The sequence below is a fragment of the Thermobia domestica genome, chromosome 5, assembly GCF_964235325.1.
Source record: "Thermobia domestica chromosome 5, izTheDome1.hap1.1, whole genome shotgun sequence".
In the NCBI taxonomy this organism is placed as follows: domain Eukaryota; kingdom Metazoa; phylum Arthropoda; class Insecta; order Zygentoma; family Lepismatidae; genus Thermobia; species Thermobia domestica.
Window position 1 is genome coordinate 50,525,560 of NC_137458.1, and position 17,355 is coordinate 50,542,914.

Below are 17,355 nucleotides of genomic sequence, written 5' to 3' on the forward strand. Positions count from 1 at the left end.
ATTTGAAGGTTAAAAAATTTAAAATTCTTTGACAGTACTTTATATAAGTAATAATATGATTTTTTTAAGTTCAATTTCCATTTGCACTAAAAAGTAAAGTAATTGTTTAGTATTGGGGGGCCAAAAATAGCCGAAAGTAGGATGATTTACTGAAGAAATGAGTTGAAAGTAGTGTTCAAGTAGTCAAGAAAGTATCGAACACATTTTTTTTTTTTTTTTTTTTTTTTAGGGCAGTAGGGGATTTGTACAAACCGTAAAGGTAAGTCGAAGTGATTTATGTGAGAAAAGAAGGTGAATTGTTGGTAACGAAGATAGAAAACAACGTGCCCTGCGGGGCTATAATCCGCCTTCACTCGCTAACGCAATGCTCTCTAAATTTAATGTTGGTAACGTAATTTAACGTATGAAACCATAAAACAACAACATCGGAATAGAATATCGCAAAAAACTAGGAGCAAAATTTAGGCAGCCAGAATTTAGGGGGGGGGGCTAGACCCTTTGAATACGGGCCTGGAGACAACTGTAATAATATAGCTACTGTGATTTTTTTTTTTAAAAAAAAAAAAAACGAACTTAACTTTGAAACCATAATATAGTAATAGTAAAACTTAAAGATTTCATTTCATTTTCATTTACAGAATTATTAATTTATTAAAATAAGTTTGCTCATTATTTGAAATCAGACGCTTTTCTAAAATGAACATTATGACTATCTATTCCGTGTCAATACTATAAATTATTAACCTTTATAAAAGTAGAGGGAAAAAGGAAACCAATCTAGCATATTTTACAACTAACTTTTTATTTATTTATTTATTTTTTAATCAAAGTCTGTGCAAACCATTGAAACATTTCCAAATTACAAATGAAATTATTATTTATATACAGAATAAATTAAACAAACGATGGGGCAATTTATGGTTTAATCGAATATGATGGTGGTTGCTACGATTTAGAAGAAAGCAATTTTCTGTTGGCACTGGCATCGAAACTATTTGTGTACAAACAAGAATTTCGCATAAGCATTTACTTGACTTGTTATTATAGTTTACTAATAATTAAATAATTATATATTCGTGTAGAAGGAGTTCCGGTCGACCTTTGAAAAAAAAAATCACCTCACATATCTATCTAGTTCAATTGCACATACGCGTATGCTGATGAACTAAATAACTGAACGTGTTTCAAACACTGAAGTAGCAACACTGAAGGCAAAAATTATGGAATAGAGACCATGGCGACATCTCATGAGAAGTAGGTAAACTAGAACTGGGACTGTGTAAGTCTAGCTGAGTCGTGGATGGTAGCGACATCCAACGGCGTAGCAGATTATTGTTAGGATTAGCGTTGTCTTGACGCAAACTATTTCTGAAAGTGCCCACTTCATTGCACATTCAAATAATTTAGATGGTACTGGCACTCTGCGTCTAGGAGACCCTCTCCCAAACGGCTTGTTGTTAAAGTAAGCCCGATACTTACCAATTGGATTGTGTGCTGTTTACTTTTATATACTGTGTTAACAGCTGGTTGCTGGTGGTATATTTGTATTTGTTTTTGCATTTCAGAAGAATGAGTTGCATTTTAAAGAGACAAGTGAATAAATTGCTTTTCTATTGTGAGATACATGCAAAGGGAATGAAAAATCATGTGTTTATTCACAGAGGATTACAAACAGAGTATGTCAAATTTGTTGAGTTTAAGCAACTATTTGTTGCAGGTGGAAGATAGCATTAGTACACAATATTTCCGTGACCTTGAGTATTTAGTAACAAAGATAGGAAATGTTTCCAAATGAAAGACTAGAACAGAAATTGGCACTTTTCCCCCATTAACTCCCGCCAGCATTTCAACATGACAATAATGAGTTATGAGTAGGTTGAGTTAGTTTAGGGTAGATTTGGTTTTGTTCACTTAGTACATTGGTTTGTTGCGGTAGGGCTTATCGATATTGAAGGCATTTATTCCGAAGTTGCGCGTCCGCTTTCGCAACGTTTTTTCGCTGTTATCTCCTTTCCACATGTTCTGCAATTTGTTATTAGGTTCACTAATCCGTGCTCTTCACAAACTTTTAAGAGTTTTTGTTCGTTATCAACGTATTGCTTCACAAATGTTAAAACTGTTAGTTCATTGCCCTTGTACATTAGCCATTTTGATAACATAAATGCTTGTTACTTTCCCACAATGCAACTGTTCGATTACCTTGCGCCAAGTAGTTCCCTCCGCTCGCCGTATACTCCCATGTTTATAACCGCTTATATATAACGAATAAACAGATTTTTCGAGACCCTTATACATTATAAAGCACACAAACGATCAAATTATCCATATCTTTCCTGTAAATTTTACAAATTTTGCTGGAAACGGACTCTCAACTTTGGAACTTAACGCCAGAAATTACAGTGCAGATTGTGAATATGGACCCATACGTAAATGTATTGCATATATATATATATATATATATATATATATATATATATATATATATATATATATATATATATATATATATTTCTTTTTCATTAATTGACTGTTTGTGCCTTAAGCAAAAATATTTGATGTATGAACTCGCATTCTTCGGTGCAGGTCTACTTTAGAACATAAGTGTACCTATGCCATCAAAGCTATTATGCAAAACCACGGATAGCATCTATTATCTGCCCCAACTCTAATTTGCCTATTTTATGTCGAAAACAGAACCCAACCAACCCCTGCGGGGCTTCTAAACCGTTCCTACTACTATTCCTACTCCTGCTTATACTATGGATCCATATAGTAAAACTGCGCTTATATGTGCAAGATTGGGGGAGACACTAAATACCAGTCAAAACCAGTAACCAATTTGTGCTGGCTGTCACTGAAAAGCTTGAATGCTATCTAACCGAGTTAGGGTAGGAGCGCAGAAGGGGCCGCGCGTGGGTGCATCCGTAGACATATCAGCGACGGTAGGGGCAAGGTTCTAGAATACAGGGCCCCGTTCCAATTCAGCTGTAATAAGGACAAAATGTGCCCTGCGGGGCTCTAACCCACCTTCACTCGCTAACGCTCGCTCTGCAATACAATTTGAATTAAATGTTAAACGTTGGTATAGAAATGAACCAACCTATCTACTAACGTATATGGGGGACTTGTGTTCTAGAACCTTCTCGACGGTGGGTATTCACAGAAACGAGGATAGCAGAAAATGGCATACAGACACGTTCTGTTGGATTATGTATATATATGTTATTATGCATGTTAGATGTAATGTTTGCATAGCGTATGTTTTCATTGCTTCTACATCGCTGTTCTAAAACAAACTAACACACTAGATGCGTAGATTTCACAAATGTGTGGATTGTTTAACTCTCGGACACTTCTGTGATTACGCATCGTGAGTTTTACCACACTAGCTTCAGGCACAACTACATGTCACTTCACTTTGTATACTGTAGTTAATGGCTACTGTAATGGAGGAATCGGTGTTTAACGGATTAGACTTTCATTAAAGTATTTCTACGTACCGGTAGATACACATTTCCCGGGTAAGAACACTAACATATTTCGATTATTTACAGAATGATCTATTAAAATGTTACAAATTTCTCCTGTAAATTTCACAAACATGTAAATCCGTATATTCAATCCACATAGAAATTACTTCCAGTTAATGTGGTAGCATATTTCCCTCTCACGTATCATGTAAACTAGGCTTACATGGTTTAAACAGAAGAACGGTACTTCTGTAAGTGCAAGGGTCAGTGATAAATAATGCATTATCATCATAGCGTATACTACCATACAATGACTATTTATAAACTTTTTTTTTTTTTTTTTTTTTTTTTGTACGGAAATCACCAAATGCCTTAAATACTCTTATTCTGTTACCTGTTTTCTTATTGTTAGTAGATAAGCTTACAAGAGGGGAATTTGTTTCGTAATCTACTGAGATGTGGAAGCCAAAGGAGAATTTTGGCTTATAGAGAGTGCTGTTGCTAAAACATTACGTATTGATGCATCAGTTATCGGTGGGTATAATACAAGGAACCTTCTGGATCACGGACATCGATCATACTGATTATTTCTCCGTAAATGAGAAAGTGTCTCTTACATTGTGCTCAGTGTTCGAATAACTGGGAAAAATGAGGGGGAGGGGATATCAGTTTCTGTAAAGAAACTAAATGATCTGGTGGAGGATATATGTATTTAGCTTTTAAAATATACTGCATGTGTGGTAATTTTCTTTTCAAGTACGTATCACTCCCCTATAAACCTCTTAAATTTGCATACTGTCTACTAAAAGTAAGGCAATAAAAACATACACCAGTATTATTAATAATTAAAAATAAATAAATAAAAAACAAAACAAAAAAACTTGTGGATATAGAAATTACAAACTCATTTTGCAACTCTTCTGTGTGGTTATTCATAAAAAAATAATGCAAGCTGAGATCGAATCAAGTACTCCACGCAAGAGGTGAGCGCTCTACCACTAAACCACTGCGGCCCCATTTTGGTATTTTATAACGAATACATAAATATTGTTGTTTATCTGCTGTAAATTAACATTAGAAGTCCGTATCGAATATTGTAACGTTAAGTCCGCATGGGGTCAAATTCGATCCCACATTTAATTTCGCAGCAATTATGTTTGGTTATTTGTTTATTTCACTGATTTAGAGTTAATTAAAATATTTTAAATAATAGTAAGGCATCCATGCGCATAACCCATATAATTTTCAATATTTTATACAAGATTACAAGTTGCTATAGATACTAAATTAGAAAGATTCTGTAAGTATTTTACTGTGAAGTTTGAAATAAAGTTCTGTCAGAAAACATTTTTGATTTTATATCCTATTCCGGACCCACTCTTTATTTATAACTCAAGGAAAATAAAATGTGTTTGCGTTTTTGAAAGTTTCGCAAAGTTCACTTGAGGTCTTTTGGGTCACCAACACACAGTTTTTCACAAATTTTGGATTTCTATTTATAAGTTTGTTGCTTTGTTTGAACAAAAAATATAAATTATACACAGAAAACTCCCCAAAGTAAAGTCACAATAAAACAGAACAATAGAACAGAGTGTGTAAGAAATATAATGAAATATATCATGTTGGGGTCAAAAAGACCCCAAGTGGACTTCTAGTGTTAATAATATTGTAAATAGATAAAATAGGAAAGATATTTATTGATAGACCAAGTTTGTAAATTACCGTAAGCATGTTATTACATATATAAACTTAAAATACCATTTTATTGGTTGTAAACTTAAGAATTTCGTGTATAGTATTTCTACCAGTCCCCGAAATACGCTTTGTATACTGTATAACCCGTTTTTCGCAATCTTCTAAATAACATACCGGAATTAACGTTACACTTTGTAAAGGCTTGTGCCACTGAAATGGCTGAATGTGGTATTGTATCGTGCACATTCTAGTTATAAGGAATAGTGCTACCAAAATGTATAATCGATACAAATTTGTAATTACAAATTCTATTGTAGCTTCATTTTCTTTTGTTTTAGTGCTCCTTCGTAATATAGTAGATAAAGCACGGGACCTGGTGTAAGGGCTTTCGGATCTGATGGACTACAATAGTAGTACAATAGTACAAATAATTCTAGGTCTCCTCCTGTATAGCACCTGGTAGCAAAGATTGTAAATATAATTCAATTTATCATTTGTTTCGTTACATTCCAATATACTTCGCTTGTTGTATTTTGGAAGGTAGTAATCTAAAAGGTACCAAAATTAGTACCGAAGCGTTATGGAAACATAAAATATATTTATTTTGTTTTCATCTTTGAAAACAGGGTGTGGAGAAATGAATCTATTCATTATAATAAAATCAATATTAACAGACCAAAACCATATTCACGAAGAAATTAAATGTTGACTAAAAGCAGGGAATTCGTGTTATTATTTAGTTCAAAATCTTTTGTCGTCGCCAATTCTGTCGGAAGAATTTGAAGCTTAAAATATATAAAAGCCTGTCATAAAGCCCGATAAACATGCATGTTGTTCTGATGGTGGCTTACTCTGAGGGAAGAACGTAGAATGAAATTATTTGAGAACAAGATCCTGAGACGAATATGTGGACTCAAGAGGAACGGGAATGGCGGAAACTTCATAACGAGGAGCTGCATAATTTATACCGCTTACCAAACGTTGTTAGGATCATCAAATCTAGGAGGCTCAGGTGGGCAGAAGATGTAGTCGGAATGGAAGGAAGTTGGAACGCTTTCAGAGTTCTAACTGGAAATCCAGTCGGAAAACGACCGTTAGGAAGACCTAGGCGTAAAGGGGAGGATAATATTAAGATGAATCTCCCAGAAATAAATATACAAAGTGGAAACTGAGTGCAGTTGACTAAGGATAGAAGTCAATGGAGAGCTTTCGGGAAAGCTTCATTGACCCTCCGGGTCCCATAGGCCATAGAGTTAATTAGTTCATTAATAAAATTTGCTGGAGTGAAAAAGCACACGCTTGAATCGAGATTTGAATGCGGGTTGCCGGTTTATCTTGGGGATGCGTTAACTACACCCAGTCCACACCCTGAACAGCTATACGTTCCATCATTATTGAAGTTGATCGTACACTAAAGAGGGATTGATATGATATAAACTCGATCTTTTCCCCATTTAACAATATGATATACTAAATACAGTTAATTTCGTGTAGACGGAAGTAGCAGATTCAGCATTGTCTGCTGAGGATTTTTTAAATTTTGTTTTAAGTTGACTATCAAACCCTCCGCTTTAGTGCAAGAAAGGAAAGGATGGAGCAAAATTCTCGCATATCTTGGTGGTCAAGTTGCCATGTATTTCGAATACATGATAAGTTATTTCTTCTTCACGCTCTTTCGTGATACAAAGTGATTGAGTGCTCTATATCTTTATGCAGTAAACAAAACATACTTTTATGTTCGTTTTAACCACTTGGTGGTGCTGGTGTTTTCTCTCTTGTACTGAATAGCACAAGAGATCATGAAAGGAAGTAAAATACAGAAAATTTCCATAATTAATTATGCTTTATTTGTTTACCGTAAGTAATGGCGGCAACATGGTAATTGTCACTGAATGATAGTATTGATGAGCTTAGAATCATTAGAAAAATTACACATTATATTGTAAAACCAAAATGTAAAGTATTGTTACACAAGATACAAAAAACTAACGTTAAATTTGGATGAAGGCCATCTGGACAAGAATTAGGCTAGGGCTATCTAGATTTTCATTCAAAAATGTAATTGGCATCAATTTTGAACTTCCTTCTAATTTCTCATTAAGTGAATACGCGTGACTATGGATAAATTTGGCCTAAGTGATAGTGGAACAATTAATCATAAGATTATAAGGTGGTAAAATATATATGGGTTACATTCTGTGGTAAACTATATATAAATTATATTGTAAAGTGATACTTTTAGAAATGATGTACTTCTTGTTTTAGTTACTGTTATTGAATTTTTTGTGATATTTTCGATACGCATAAGTCATAAGCTAGTTCCGTAATTGGCCAGCTAATTTTAGTATCATTATTTACGTTTCATATTCGGTTAATTAAGGACGAAAAATTATATGAGTTCTGTGATCACGTTATTGAGTGAATGAGAGAAAGACCAAAAGTGGGTTTTGGAAACTTATCACTAGTAAAAGTATGAGCACTGCAGCATTGTAGTTTTAGTTTAGTTATGTTGCTATACTAGAAAAAGTCTGTTTTAAGTTAAAAAAAAAAAAGAAAGGGTACGAAAGATATAATTTGCGACAGGTATTGTATACTCCAAATGTTGATTTACTTCGCTCGTTTTACAGTAATATCGTAATAAATAATTTAATTTTCGATTCTGATACAATGTAATTAGCCATGCACATGTTAAAATAAAAAAGTAAGTAATACGTAACTCTACAAATTAGTAGTGTTTAACAGACAAACTTTTGTCCAAAGATGAGACATTCCCCAAACAACATGTCATCTTGCTGAGCAAATAGTACAAATAAATGTTATCCTCATGCGCAATTTTCGAGAAAATCGAGATAAACGATTTTTCATTTTGCAAAGCTAAGCAAATTATATTTACGTCTTAAGGTGAAAGTTGGAGTACAGTGTATGCTCGTTAAGCTTTTGATTATGACATTACACACTATGGTTAATGAAATATAGTACAAAATTATGATTTACTCTTAAATTTAAATTTTTGTTTAAAGTTATCTAAAGATCAAACTGAAGAAGATAAGGTGCTTGAGGATAAATTCTCATGTGTAATTTTTGAGAAAATTGGTAATTTTTATGGCTATAAAAATTTTCGTTGCCAATACTTGGTCATTTTTATTCTTAGGATTAGAATTAGGAATTAGATTTCCTAGACTTTCGGCGTCTAAGGTCCTGTTTAGCCTGTCACGTATGAGGGATGACGTCCTTCGGCGTGGAACCATTAGGTCAGATACCATCCCGGCGTTTGCCTGGTGTAAATGAGGAAAATTACAGCAAAACCTCACTTGGTGGCTGGCCTGAAAGAAAGCTTTCACACTTTTTCGATCGAGTATCCCAACCGGGACCAGCTGCACCAAAGGCGAGAGCGTTAGCTATTACGCTATGCGGGGCCACAGTTTTAATGCTGGAACAGACTATTTCTTTATTTATGTACTATACAGTATATTTAAAAAGAATACATTGAAAGCTTCTCCTAACGGTTACACACAGATTCCTAACAGTGATGCAAATACTACTAACAGTATTCTTTCTCGACTTTTGGGATTTTTGTACTTTTCTTTTTCGTCATTTCTACTACTTCCTGTCAGACTGTAATAATTTCTTGTATTTCTTACAAAATATTGTCTAATAATAATAATAATAATAATAATAATAATAATAATAATAATAATAATAATAATAATAATAATAATATAAATTTATTATGTATAGTTCCAGGCAAAATCTTCGCCAGTACGATGTTGTGGTGGTTGGAGGCGGGATAGTTGGAATGGCAAGCGCCCGAGAGATTCTTCTGCGACATCCAACTATTAAAATGGCTGTGGTTGAAAAGGAGCCTATATTAGGCAGGTATTGGGTAAGACAAGTCTTTATGAATGCACATAAAAAGATTAGCATTCAAACTACTTTGATTAATTCTCGTGTCTATTTGTACGTCTTATAAAGTATGGGAAAATATTTATTCGTTTATTGGAATAGAACACAACAGGTGTTATATCCTGTTACAATGATTATATTCCTGATATATATATATATATATATATATATATATATATATATATATATATATATATATATATATATATATATATATATATATATATATATAGGGTGTTCTAAAAATAGCACCCAGAAACCACAGAGTACTATTCTACACTTCAAAATAAAGCGAAAATGTTATGTGATAGAATGCCCGCCTCGTTCAACCGCTATGGGGAATCGAAATTTCACTATGTGGCAACATCGCATATTAACTTGGGATCATTAGCATTGTTCTACAAATCCATCAAGCAGTTACATCAGTTGTTAAGGTAATATGTGGTGCTAGTATCAACGTCTGTTAACTTTAACTGTCATCTAAGGGGTCGTGGTGGCTCAGTGGTAGAGCGTTCACCTCTGATGTATGGGGTGTCCTTGGTTCGATCCCAGCTCGCGCCACGTGAACTTGTGGTGGACAAACACTGTGTGCGTGGGTTTCCTCGGGGTTCTCCCGTTTCCTCCCACTTTATTCATTTCTCCATTTTCTTTCATTTCTCATCATCACCGTCTCCTTTAGCCTAGCTGGCATCACCCTGGGACGTAAAACTCAAAGATTTCATTTCATTTAACTGTCATCTGGTAAGAATCGATGTAATTATTTGATGGATTGGTAAATCTAATCTATGGTTCTTTATCTATCTATTGCACGTTGCAATATATATGCAGGGGTTGGACAAAAAAATCTAAAACATTTGCAAACGTGTGAAAATCATACCTAGTATGGTGTGGGGTCTCCTTTTGCGTTCCTAAACAGCTTCGACCCGACGTGGAATGGGCGTATACAGCTCCTGAATCGTGGTGTGTGGAATTTTGTACCATTGATCCTCCAAAACATGCTCCAGTTCCTTAAGGGATGCTGGTGGAGGGTAATGAGACCGAACACGCCTTTCTAACTCAGACCACAATGGCGTTCAGATCTGGTGATTGTGGGACCCAGGGGAGATGTCATAGCTCCTGGTCATGCTCCACAAACCATGATTTCACCATTTTTGTAGGGTGACAGGGTGCCAAATCATCTTGGTAGATGCCATTACCATCAGGGAACAATATTTGGGCCATGGGTAGAAAACCTGATCCCCCAAAATGGCCTCATACACCTTAGCATTCATCATTCATGCAGGGCTATGATGGGACCTGCGGAAAACCACGACATCACTGCCCATACTGTAACAGAACCACCCACATGCTTTACAGTTGGGAGCAGACAGTCTATATTATAGGCCTGCGACGGTGTTCTCCATACGTAAACACGACCGGTTGTTGGAAACAAGGTGAAGGTCGATTCATCGGACTACATTACGTGTTTCCACTGCTCATGAGTCCACGCCTTGTGGTCCTTGCGCCACTGGATACGCCTCTTCGCATTTACTGCTGTGACCAGGGGTTGGCGATAGCGGCCCTGCCATGAATTTTCATTTTATGAAGTTCCCGTCGCAGTGTTCTCGATGAAACCGTGTTCTGTAGATCGGAATTGAGTTCAGACGTAATTTTCTTTGCAGTGGTCTTCTTCTTAACTGCTACAATCCGTTTTTCATGCCCTTCCGTCCCTATCAAACAGGATTGTCTTCGACCACTGTTGGGTTTTGCAGACGTCGTTTGCCCATGAATTGTGTATGCCCTCGTGACATTGGACACAGTACCTTTCGATACCCCCACAATATTTGCCACTGAAGCTCCAACCAGACGGGCACCAACGATCATGTCTCTTTGGAAGTCTGTCTGGTCGCCCATTTTACCGCACCGCTTTTATACCACGACACTCACAGGTGAACTGGTTACTGCTGACGGAAGAGGAAGTTCCACATGACACATTGAAAACAAAAAGCGATCGGCAACCGCAACACGTGTTGTATAGTGGAGGGTCAAACTTACGTGTCCTGTATGAAGTGCTTTTAGATTTTTTTGTCCAACCCCTGGATATATATATATATATATATTCAACATTTCAGTTTTGAGTCTTGTAAGTTAGTCAGCATAAATATATGTTACTTGCTGTTTTTATGAGTCTGTTGAAGGTTGCACTCACCGTGCGTGTTGTTGACTTATTTAGCATATTTGTCGTGCTTTTATACAATAAAAGAAATCATAGTTATCTATATGTGTTGTTCTATATGGTACGTTTATTTGAAATCTCGGAAACAGTTTATCGCAGTCTAGTTTACAGGGTTTGTCCGGAAAGTAATGGGACTGAGTCGATTTAAAAAAAAATATTGAGCCAATCGTTACAATTCTTTAAAAACTTTCAAAATAGGCTCCTTCTGCGTCGATGCAGCGCTGCCAGCGCGATTTCCAAGCATTGAAGGCGTCACGGAAGTCATTCTCCGGAATAGCCTTGAGAGCCGCGGTGCAAGCTGCTTGGATCCCCTCTGTCGTCTCAAAATGCTTGCCTTTCATCGGGCGTTTCAGGCGAGGAAACAAAAAGAAGTCCGGGGGGGGGGCACATCTGGGCTGTAGGGCGGCTGCGGAAGCGTTGGGATGCCGGCCTTGGTCAGGTAGCTGTTCACAAGAAAGGCAGTGTGAGCCGGGGCGTTGTCGTGGTGCAGCTTCCAGTCGGCTCCGATGTCTGGTCGGACCCGATTGACCCTTCGTTTGAGTCTCTTGAGCACTTCCACGTAAAACTTGGCGTTGACGGTTTGTCCAGGAGGAACAAATTCATGGTGGACGATGCCTTTGATGTCAAAAAAGACAATGAGCATCATTTTCACTTTGGATTTGCTCATTCTTCCCTTTTTTGGGCCAGGAGACGCCGGCGTGTGTCACTCGGGAGATTGACTCTTTGTCTCGGGATCATACTCAAAGATCCATGATTCGTCACCTGTGATTACGTTATTCAAAAATTGGGGGTCACTTTCACACACGTTCAAATTTTCTTGGCACAATTCCACTCGCCGCAATTTCTTTTGGGACAGTCTTCGCGCACACCTTGCGCATGTTCAAATGCTCCGTCACAATTTCATGAACCACAGTTTTTGGTAAATTTAACATCTGGGCAATTAAGCGAATACTTAGTCGACGGTCTGAGTTTAAAACTTCGCGCACACGAGTCACATTGTCGGTGTTTGTCGAAGTCGAAGGTCTTCCAGCACGGTCTTCATCGGCGACCTCTTCCCGGCCCTCCGAAAAGGCCTTGTGCCACCGAAACACACCACTTCTTGCTAAAGCATCATCTGGGTAAGCCTGCTTGATCATATCAAACGTCTCTGTCGCAAATTTACCGAGTTTAACACAGAATTTAATTGCGTACCTCTGCTCTAACGAACGCTACATTTTCGGCTTGCACCACTCACAGAATCACGTCGCGCGAAAAAGCCTGTCCTGGCTCTCCGTGTGCTCGGAGACAACTGACCAGCCGCTCGTTCGGTAGCTAGGAACGCCCTCTACCGGATCCAGTCGGTGCGCGCACGCTCTGAAGTACAGTCATGGCGGAATAAATTCAGTCCTATTACTTCCCGGACAAACCCTGTATTATTAATTATTTTGTACAAGAAGTCCATATCATGTAATGCTTTTTTACTTAAGGCGTTACTTTACTCACCACAAATAATTCAAGCTATTCAAGAAGTGAAAAACAGTTGATGTCAGCACTACTCAATAAATTTTCTCAATTGATTCTGTAAATGAAATTAAATTTTAAGTTTTACGTTCCACGATACTACCCTGTAGGCTAAAAGAGACGGATGAATTAATGAAAATGAACTATGAGGTAATTAATGGAATGAGAATATGAGGGTTGTGTATATAATGTATTTGCTTATTACATACTGCATGCAAGAAGAAAGAAAACACTGATCACACATGAATTAGAAACTCCAACCGGAAGTAGGCTCAATCTTGCAAACGGTGCGAGATATTGAAAAAACTTTCTCGTGTATGGTACCCATTGCCGATTTTTATCAGTACGTCCGTCACTTGTGTCAGTAAAGGGATATGTATAGATGTTGTGAGGAATGACAAGGAGATTCACACTCATATGTGAATGATGCACTGTGTAGAGAGCGCAGGTTAAGCTAGTAATAATAATAATAAAAAAAGTACATAAGCAAGTGTAGTTAATATAAGGTAGTGAAGTGATGATCACAATTATACTGAACTAGTTATCTGATTGTGATATACTACAGTTAGTACAGTATACTGTAGCTAATAAACAAAATCTATTTGTCAAGTTTAATCTGACCTGTATAAAAGGAAAGCTGTCCACAATGAAATAAAATATGTACTTTAGGATTTCACAAATTTCACTATAGTATACTTTTCTTATTTATGTTTTTCATTTGTTATTTCAGCTGCTCACCAGAGTGGACATAACAGTGGAGTAATCCATGCTGGAATATATTACAAACCTGGTTCTTTGAAAGCAAAACTTTGTGTAGAAGGCCTTCATTTAGCATATAAATATTGTGATGAGAAAAATATTCCATATAAAAAGTGTGGAAAATTAATAGTAGCCACAAATGAAAACGAAATTAAATTACTCCATGACCTGTTCGAGAGAGGTCAAAAGAATAATGTACGTGACTTATCATTGGTTGATGGGAATCAAATAAAACAGTATGAACCACATTGTCAGGTATAGTTCAAAGTTGTAATCTATTTCATACCTTTCTTTTCTTTATCGATGTCAAAAGACAGATATCTAGGCGAAAACTCTCGTTCTAATCAGTGGCGGATCTAGTCTGGGGTCAGGGGGTGCCTAGACCTTTAAGTTTTTTGAGTGACAAAAATAATTTAAGCTATTATTTATATATAAAGTGTGTGAGGAAGTAATGAAACTGCCAACACTGCGGGCGATCTGGCAACGTTGTGTCTACCGGCCTGTGCTAGACCGGTTTGTTTATCGCTTCCACTTCCTCAGTCCGAGTTACAACTCCTCCGTACAGCTAACACATTATTTTTGAGAGCGCCATCAGTGAAGTTGTGTTTTTGGTGTGTATTACAGAAATGGAGCATCGGAATTTAGAGCAACGTTGTACAATAAAGTTTTGTGTTAAACTTGGTGAATCCGCGAGAGTAATTTTTGAAAAGTTGAAACAGGCCTATGGGGAATATTGCAGCACAAGTTTTCCGCACAAATCATTTTTGGAAGGCCGAGAACAAGAAGATGAATCTTTCCCATGGAGACCTTCAACTTCAAAAACTGACGAAAACGTTAAACATGTGAGGGCTTTTGTGAGATCAGACTGTCGTTGGATGATGAGTGAACAGTTAAATTTAAACACTTTCACCGTACATCAAATTTTGACAGACGATTTGAACATGTGAAAGATTTGTGTCAAAATAGTGCCGAAAAACCTCACAACTAAACAGGACAATCGAAAAAACGTATTCGTTGGTTATCTTGAGTGTATTGCCAATGACCAAGAATTCTTCAATTGTGTGATCAAGTCACTCTTGTGACTTTTTCCTTTTCCCGAAATTGAAATATGTCCTAAAAGGACGTCATTTTGGAACTCTGGAGAACATTCAAAAGACAGTGACCGACCAGTTAAAAGCCATACCCGTTGAAGACTTCCAGCGCTGCTACCAAGAGTGGGAACAATGACTCCGCCGGTGTATAGCTGCCCAAGAGAACTACAGTACTTTGAAGGGGATAAATTTGTTGTTTGAAAAACATAAAAACTTTAGTTAGTACAAAATCAGTCTCATTACTTTTCTAACACACCTCGTATTTTTGAAAATTTATAGTAAAATCATAATCTGAGTTCTAGTTACCCTCCCCCCCACCAGTTTTTGTCCTGTAGATCTGCCTCTGGTTCTAATACACTTCATAGATTTGATGAGGTGTTACTGTCCATATAGAACTCCATGAGAGGTAATTCTAAAGATGATATTACCTAATACTTCTTAGTAGTTTGTTTTTTTATATATATATGCGCTTATAATCAGTATACAAATATATTAGATATTAGAACTGTTATAATATAATAGAAATGTTTTGTGTAGGACTTAACTTACATTTAGTTAAGTATGTAGTTCATACTATGTAATCTCGTTAGTAGCTAAAATTTCACTTTTTAATATTTTAAGCAGTATTATAAAATAATAACAATTCTTCAGATATTTTTTGTTGCTATTTAAAAAAATCAGTTTCTATTGAAAAACGTCAAAATTCCCTCCTGGACATGTCACAACAACTATTATATGTTGCTTGTGTCTTAGGTAAAGAATCAACATAATAGCGTATGCATAACACACTAATAAAACCTACCAAATGAAATTCTAGCTAAACACTTTAAAATAATGTGAGCATATAAGTTTGTAGTTAGTTATTTTTTTCTTCTCGCTTTTTTTACTTTTTCTTTAATTCTCAGTTTAAATCTAACTATCTTCTTACTGCTGACGATATTTGAAGTTGAGTTGATTTAGAGTTCAGCGTTCCTTTCAGCAACAAGATTATATGAAACGTGGACCTACTGATTAACATGGAATCCGAACCACATGAGCTTTCGCCGGGAATCAAACCCGGGTCTCCTACGCCAAAGGGCATTACGCTAACCGCGTAGCTATGAAGAAGCTCTGATGATATTTGAAGAACAACAAACGAAAAAATTTAGTATTTACCAAGACTTCTTTGTACGGTTATGGTATCGAGTATTCCCTAAATCATTACATGTTTCAGGAAGTTTTTATTGTTATTATTATTGTTTAAATAATTCTTCGACACAAGCCATGTGCCAGCACCGTTTGCATTATAGTCCTTTGTTCTTCCTAATTAAGTAAACATTTGAGTTGGAGATTACACAAACAAATCTTCCACATTCTTTAATAGTTTCAAAACATACGAATACTTGAGTTTTCCGTTGTGTATCTCTTCGTTATATAGAAGTGGATTCTCTTATGTCCACGTCGGAATTTTGTCTTTCTTAAAAAAATAAGAACAAAAGACACTCGGGATGATACACTGGTTATATGCTTATTATTCAGTAGACAGTCAAACTGATACACATCGGTATGACAGTCATTCATTAGATTATATTCAAGTCTCTCGACAGCTGGTTTTCATCTTTTCAGAGTACAGCATGATACCTAGAGCCCGGATTTCCATGCACAAAAAAACCCCGAGATATGCTTGCAAATATGCACGACAAGTGTATATATATATATATATATATATATATATATATATATACAGGGGTGCCCACAAGGGGGGCTATGACGCAAACTGCGTCATTGAAATATTTGGGGGGGTTAAAAATCTATATAAATATGTTTGACGGGGGGGGGGGTAAAAATTAATCGAAAAGATTTTTTTCATGGAAGAATACCTATGGATAGACAATTGCGGGGGGGTGCGTCATGGACATAAGGGGGGTGGGCACCACTGATATATATATATATATATATATATATATATATATATATATATATATATATATATATAAATATGTACTAAAATATGCATTAGAAGATTTAACATATGCACTCAAATATACGCTAAGAAAATAACATTTCAGTTTCTTAACTACCTCTGATGCAATCGAAAGTGAATTTAACTAGCATTGTGAGCAACCAGCTCTACATCTACGTTAACAAAGTGATTCAGTTCACTTTAAATATAACCTAACTTCTTGTAATATGCTATAAAATATGCTAGTTTGTAGCAATAAAATTTGGAAATATTCAGTATCCTGCAAAATATGCATGCATATCGAAATTCACTCAAAATATGCACATATATGCGCTATTATATTCATCTCAAATGAATCCTTACAAGCCCAATGGAAAGAAAAAAAAATACTTTCCATGTGTTTCTGTATATTTCTATAAACATGCATTTTGCTTATAAATCCGGGCTGTAATGATAACTAACATTGTAGAGCTTTGTTCGTAATTCTCTGCTTTACACTCACTCACAAAGAATCTTATAAAGTAATTTACGTGAATAAGTCTTATAATGTCCACTAATTTCAATCTTATTAATCGTCCAGCACTGCCTGTATAAGCTCTACCATAAATTAGCATATGTCTCTACGACTGTTTAGTCACGAGTTACGATTTTTACTAGAAACATTAAACTTTTTGTTTACTACAACAGGTAACTTTTAGATTGTCACTTGGCCTCACTAGCTATGCTTCATCTCGTATAGTTCTCTCTTAGCTTTCCAGTAATACATATATTATGCAATAT

The 17,355-nt window shown here is 36.1% G+C and overlaps 1 protein-coding gene across 2 annotated transcripts in view; it reads left to right on the top strand.

Moving 5' to 3' along the window:
• The first annotated feature begins 1,287 nt into the window (after positions 1-1,287).
• The window catches only part of LOC145685918 (L-2-hydroxyglutarate dehydrogenase, mitochondrial-like), a 65,732-nt gene continuing 49,664 nt past the window's right edge, over positions 1,288-17,355 (top strand). The window contains exons 1-3 of one of the 2 annotated variants that reach the window (XM_081758686.1): positions 1,288-1,462; positions 8,904-9,037; positions 13,514-13,797. In XM_081758686.1, coding sequence (XP_081614812.1) covers positions 8,962-9,037; positions 13,514-13,797 — 360 coding nt within the window. In that variant the 5' untranslated portion in view covers positions 1,288-1,462; positions 8,904-8,961. The other variant, XM_081758685.1, reaches the window with a different exon arrangement.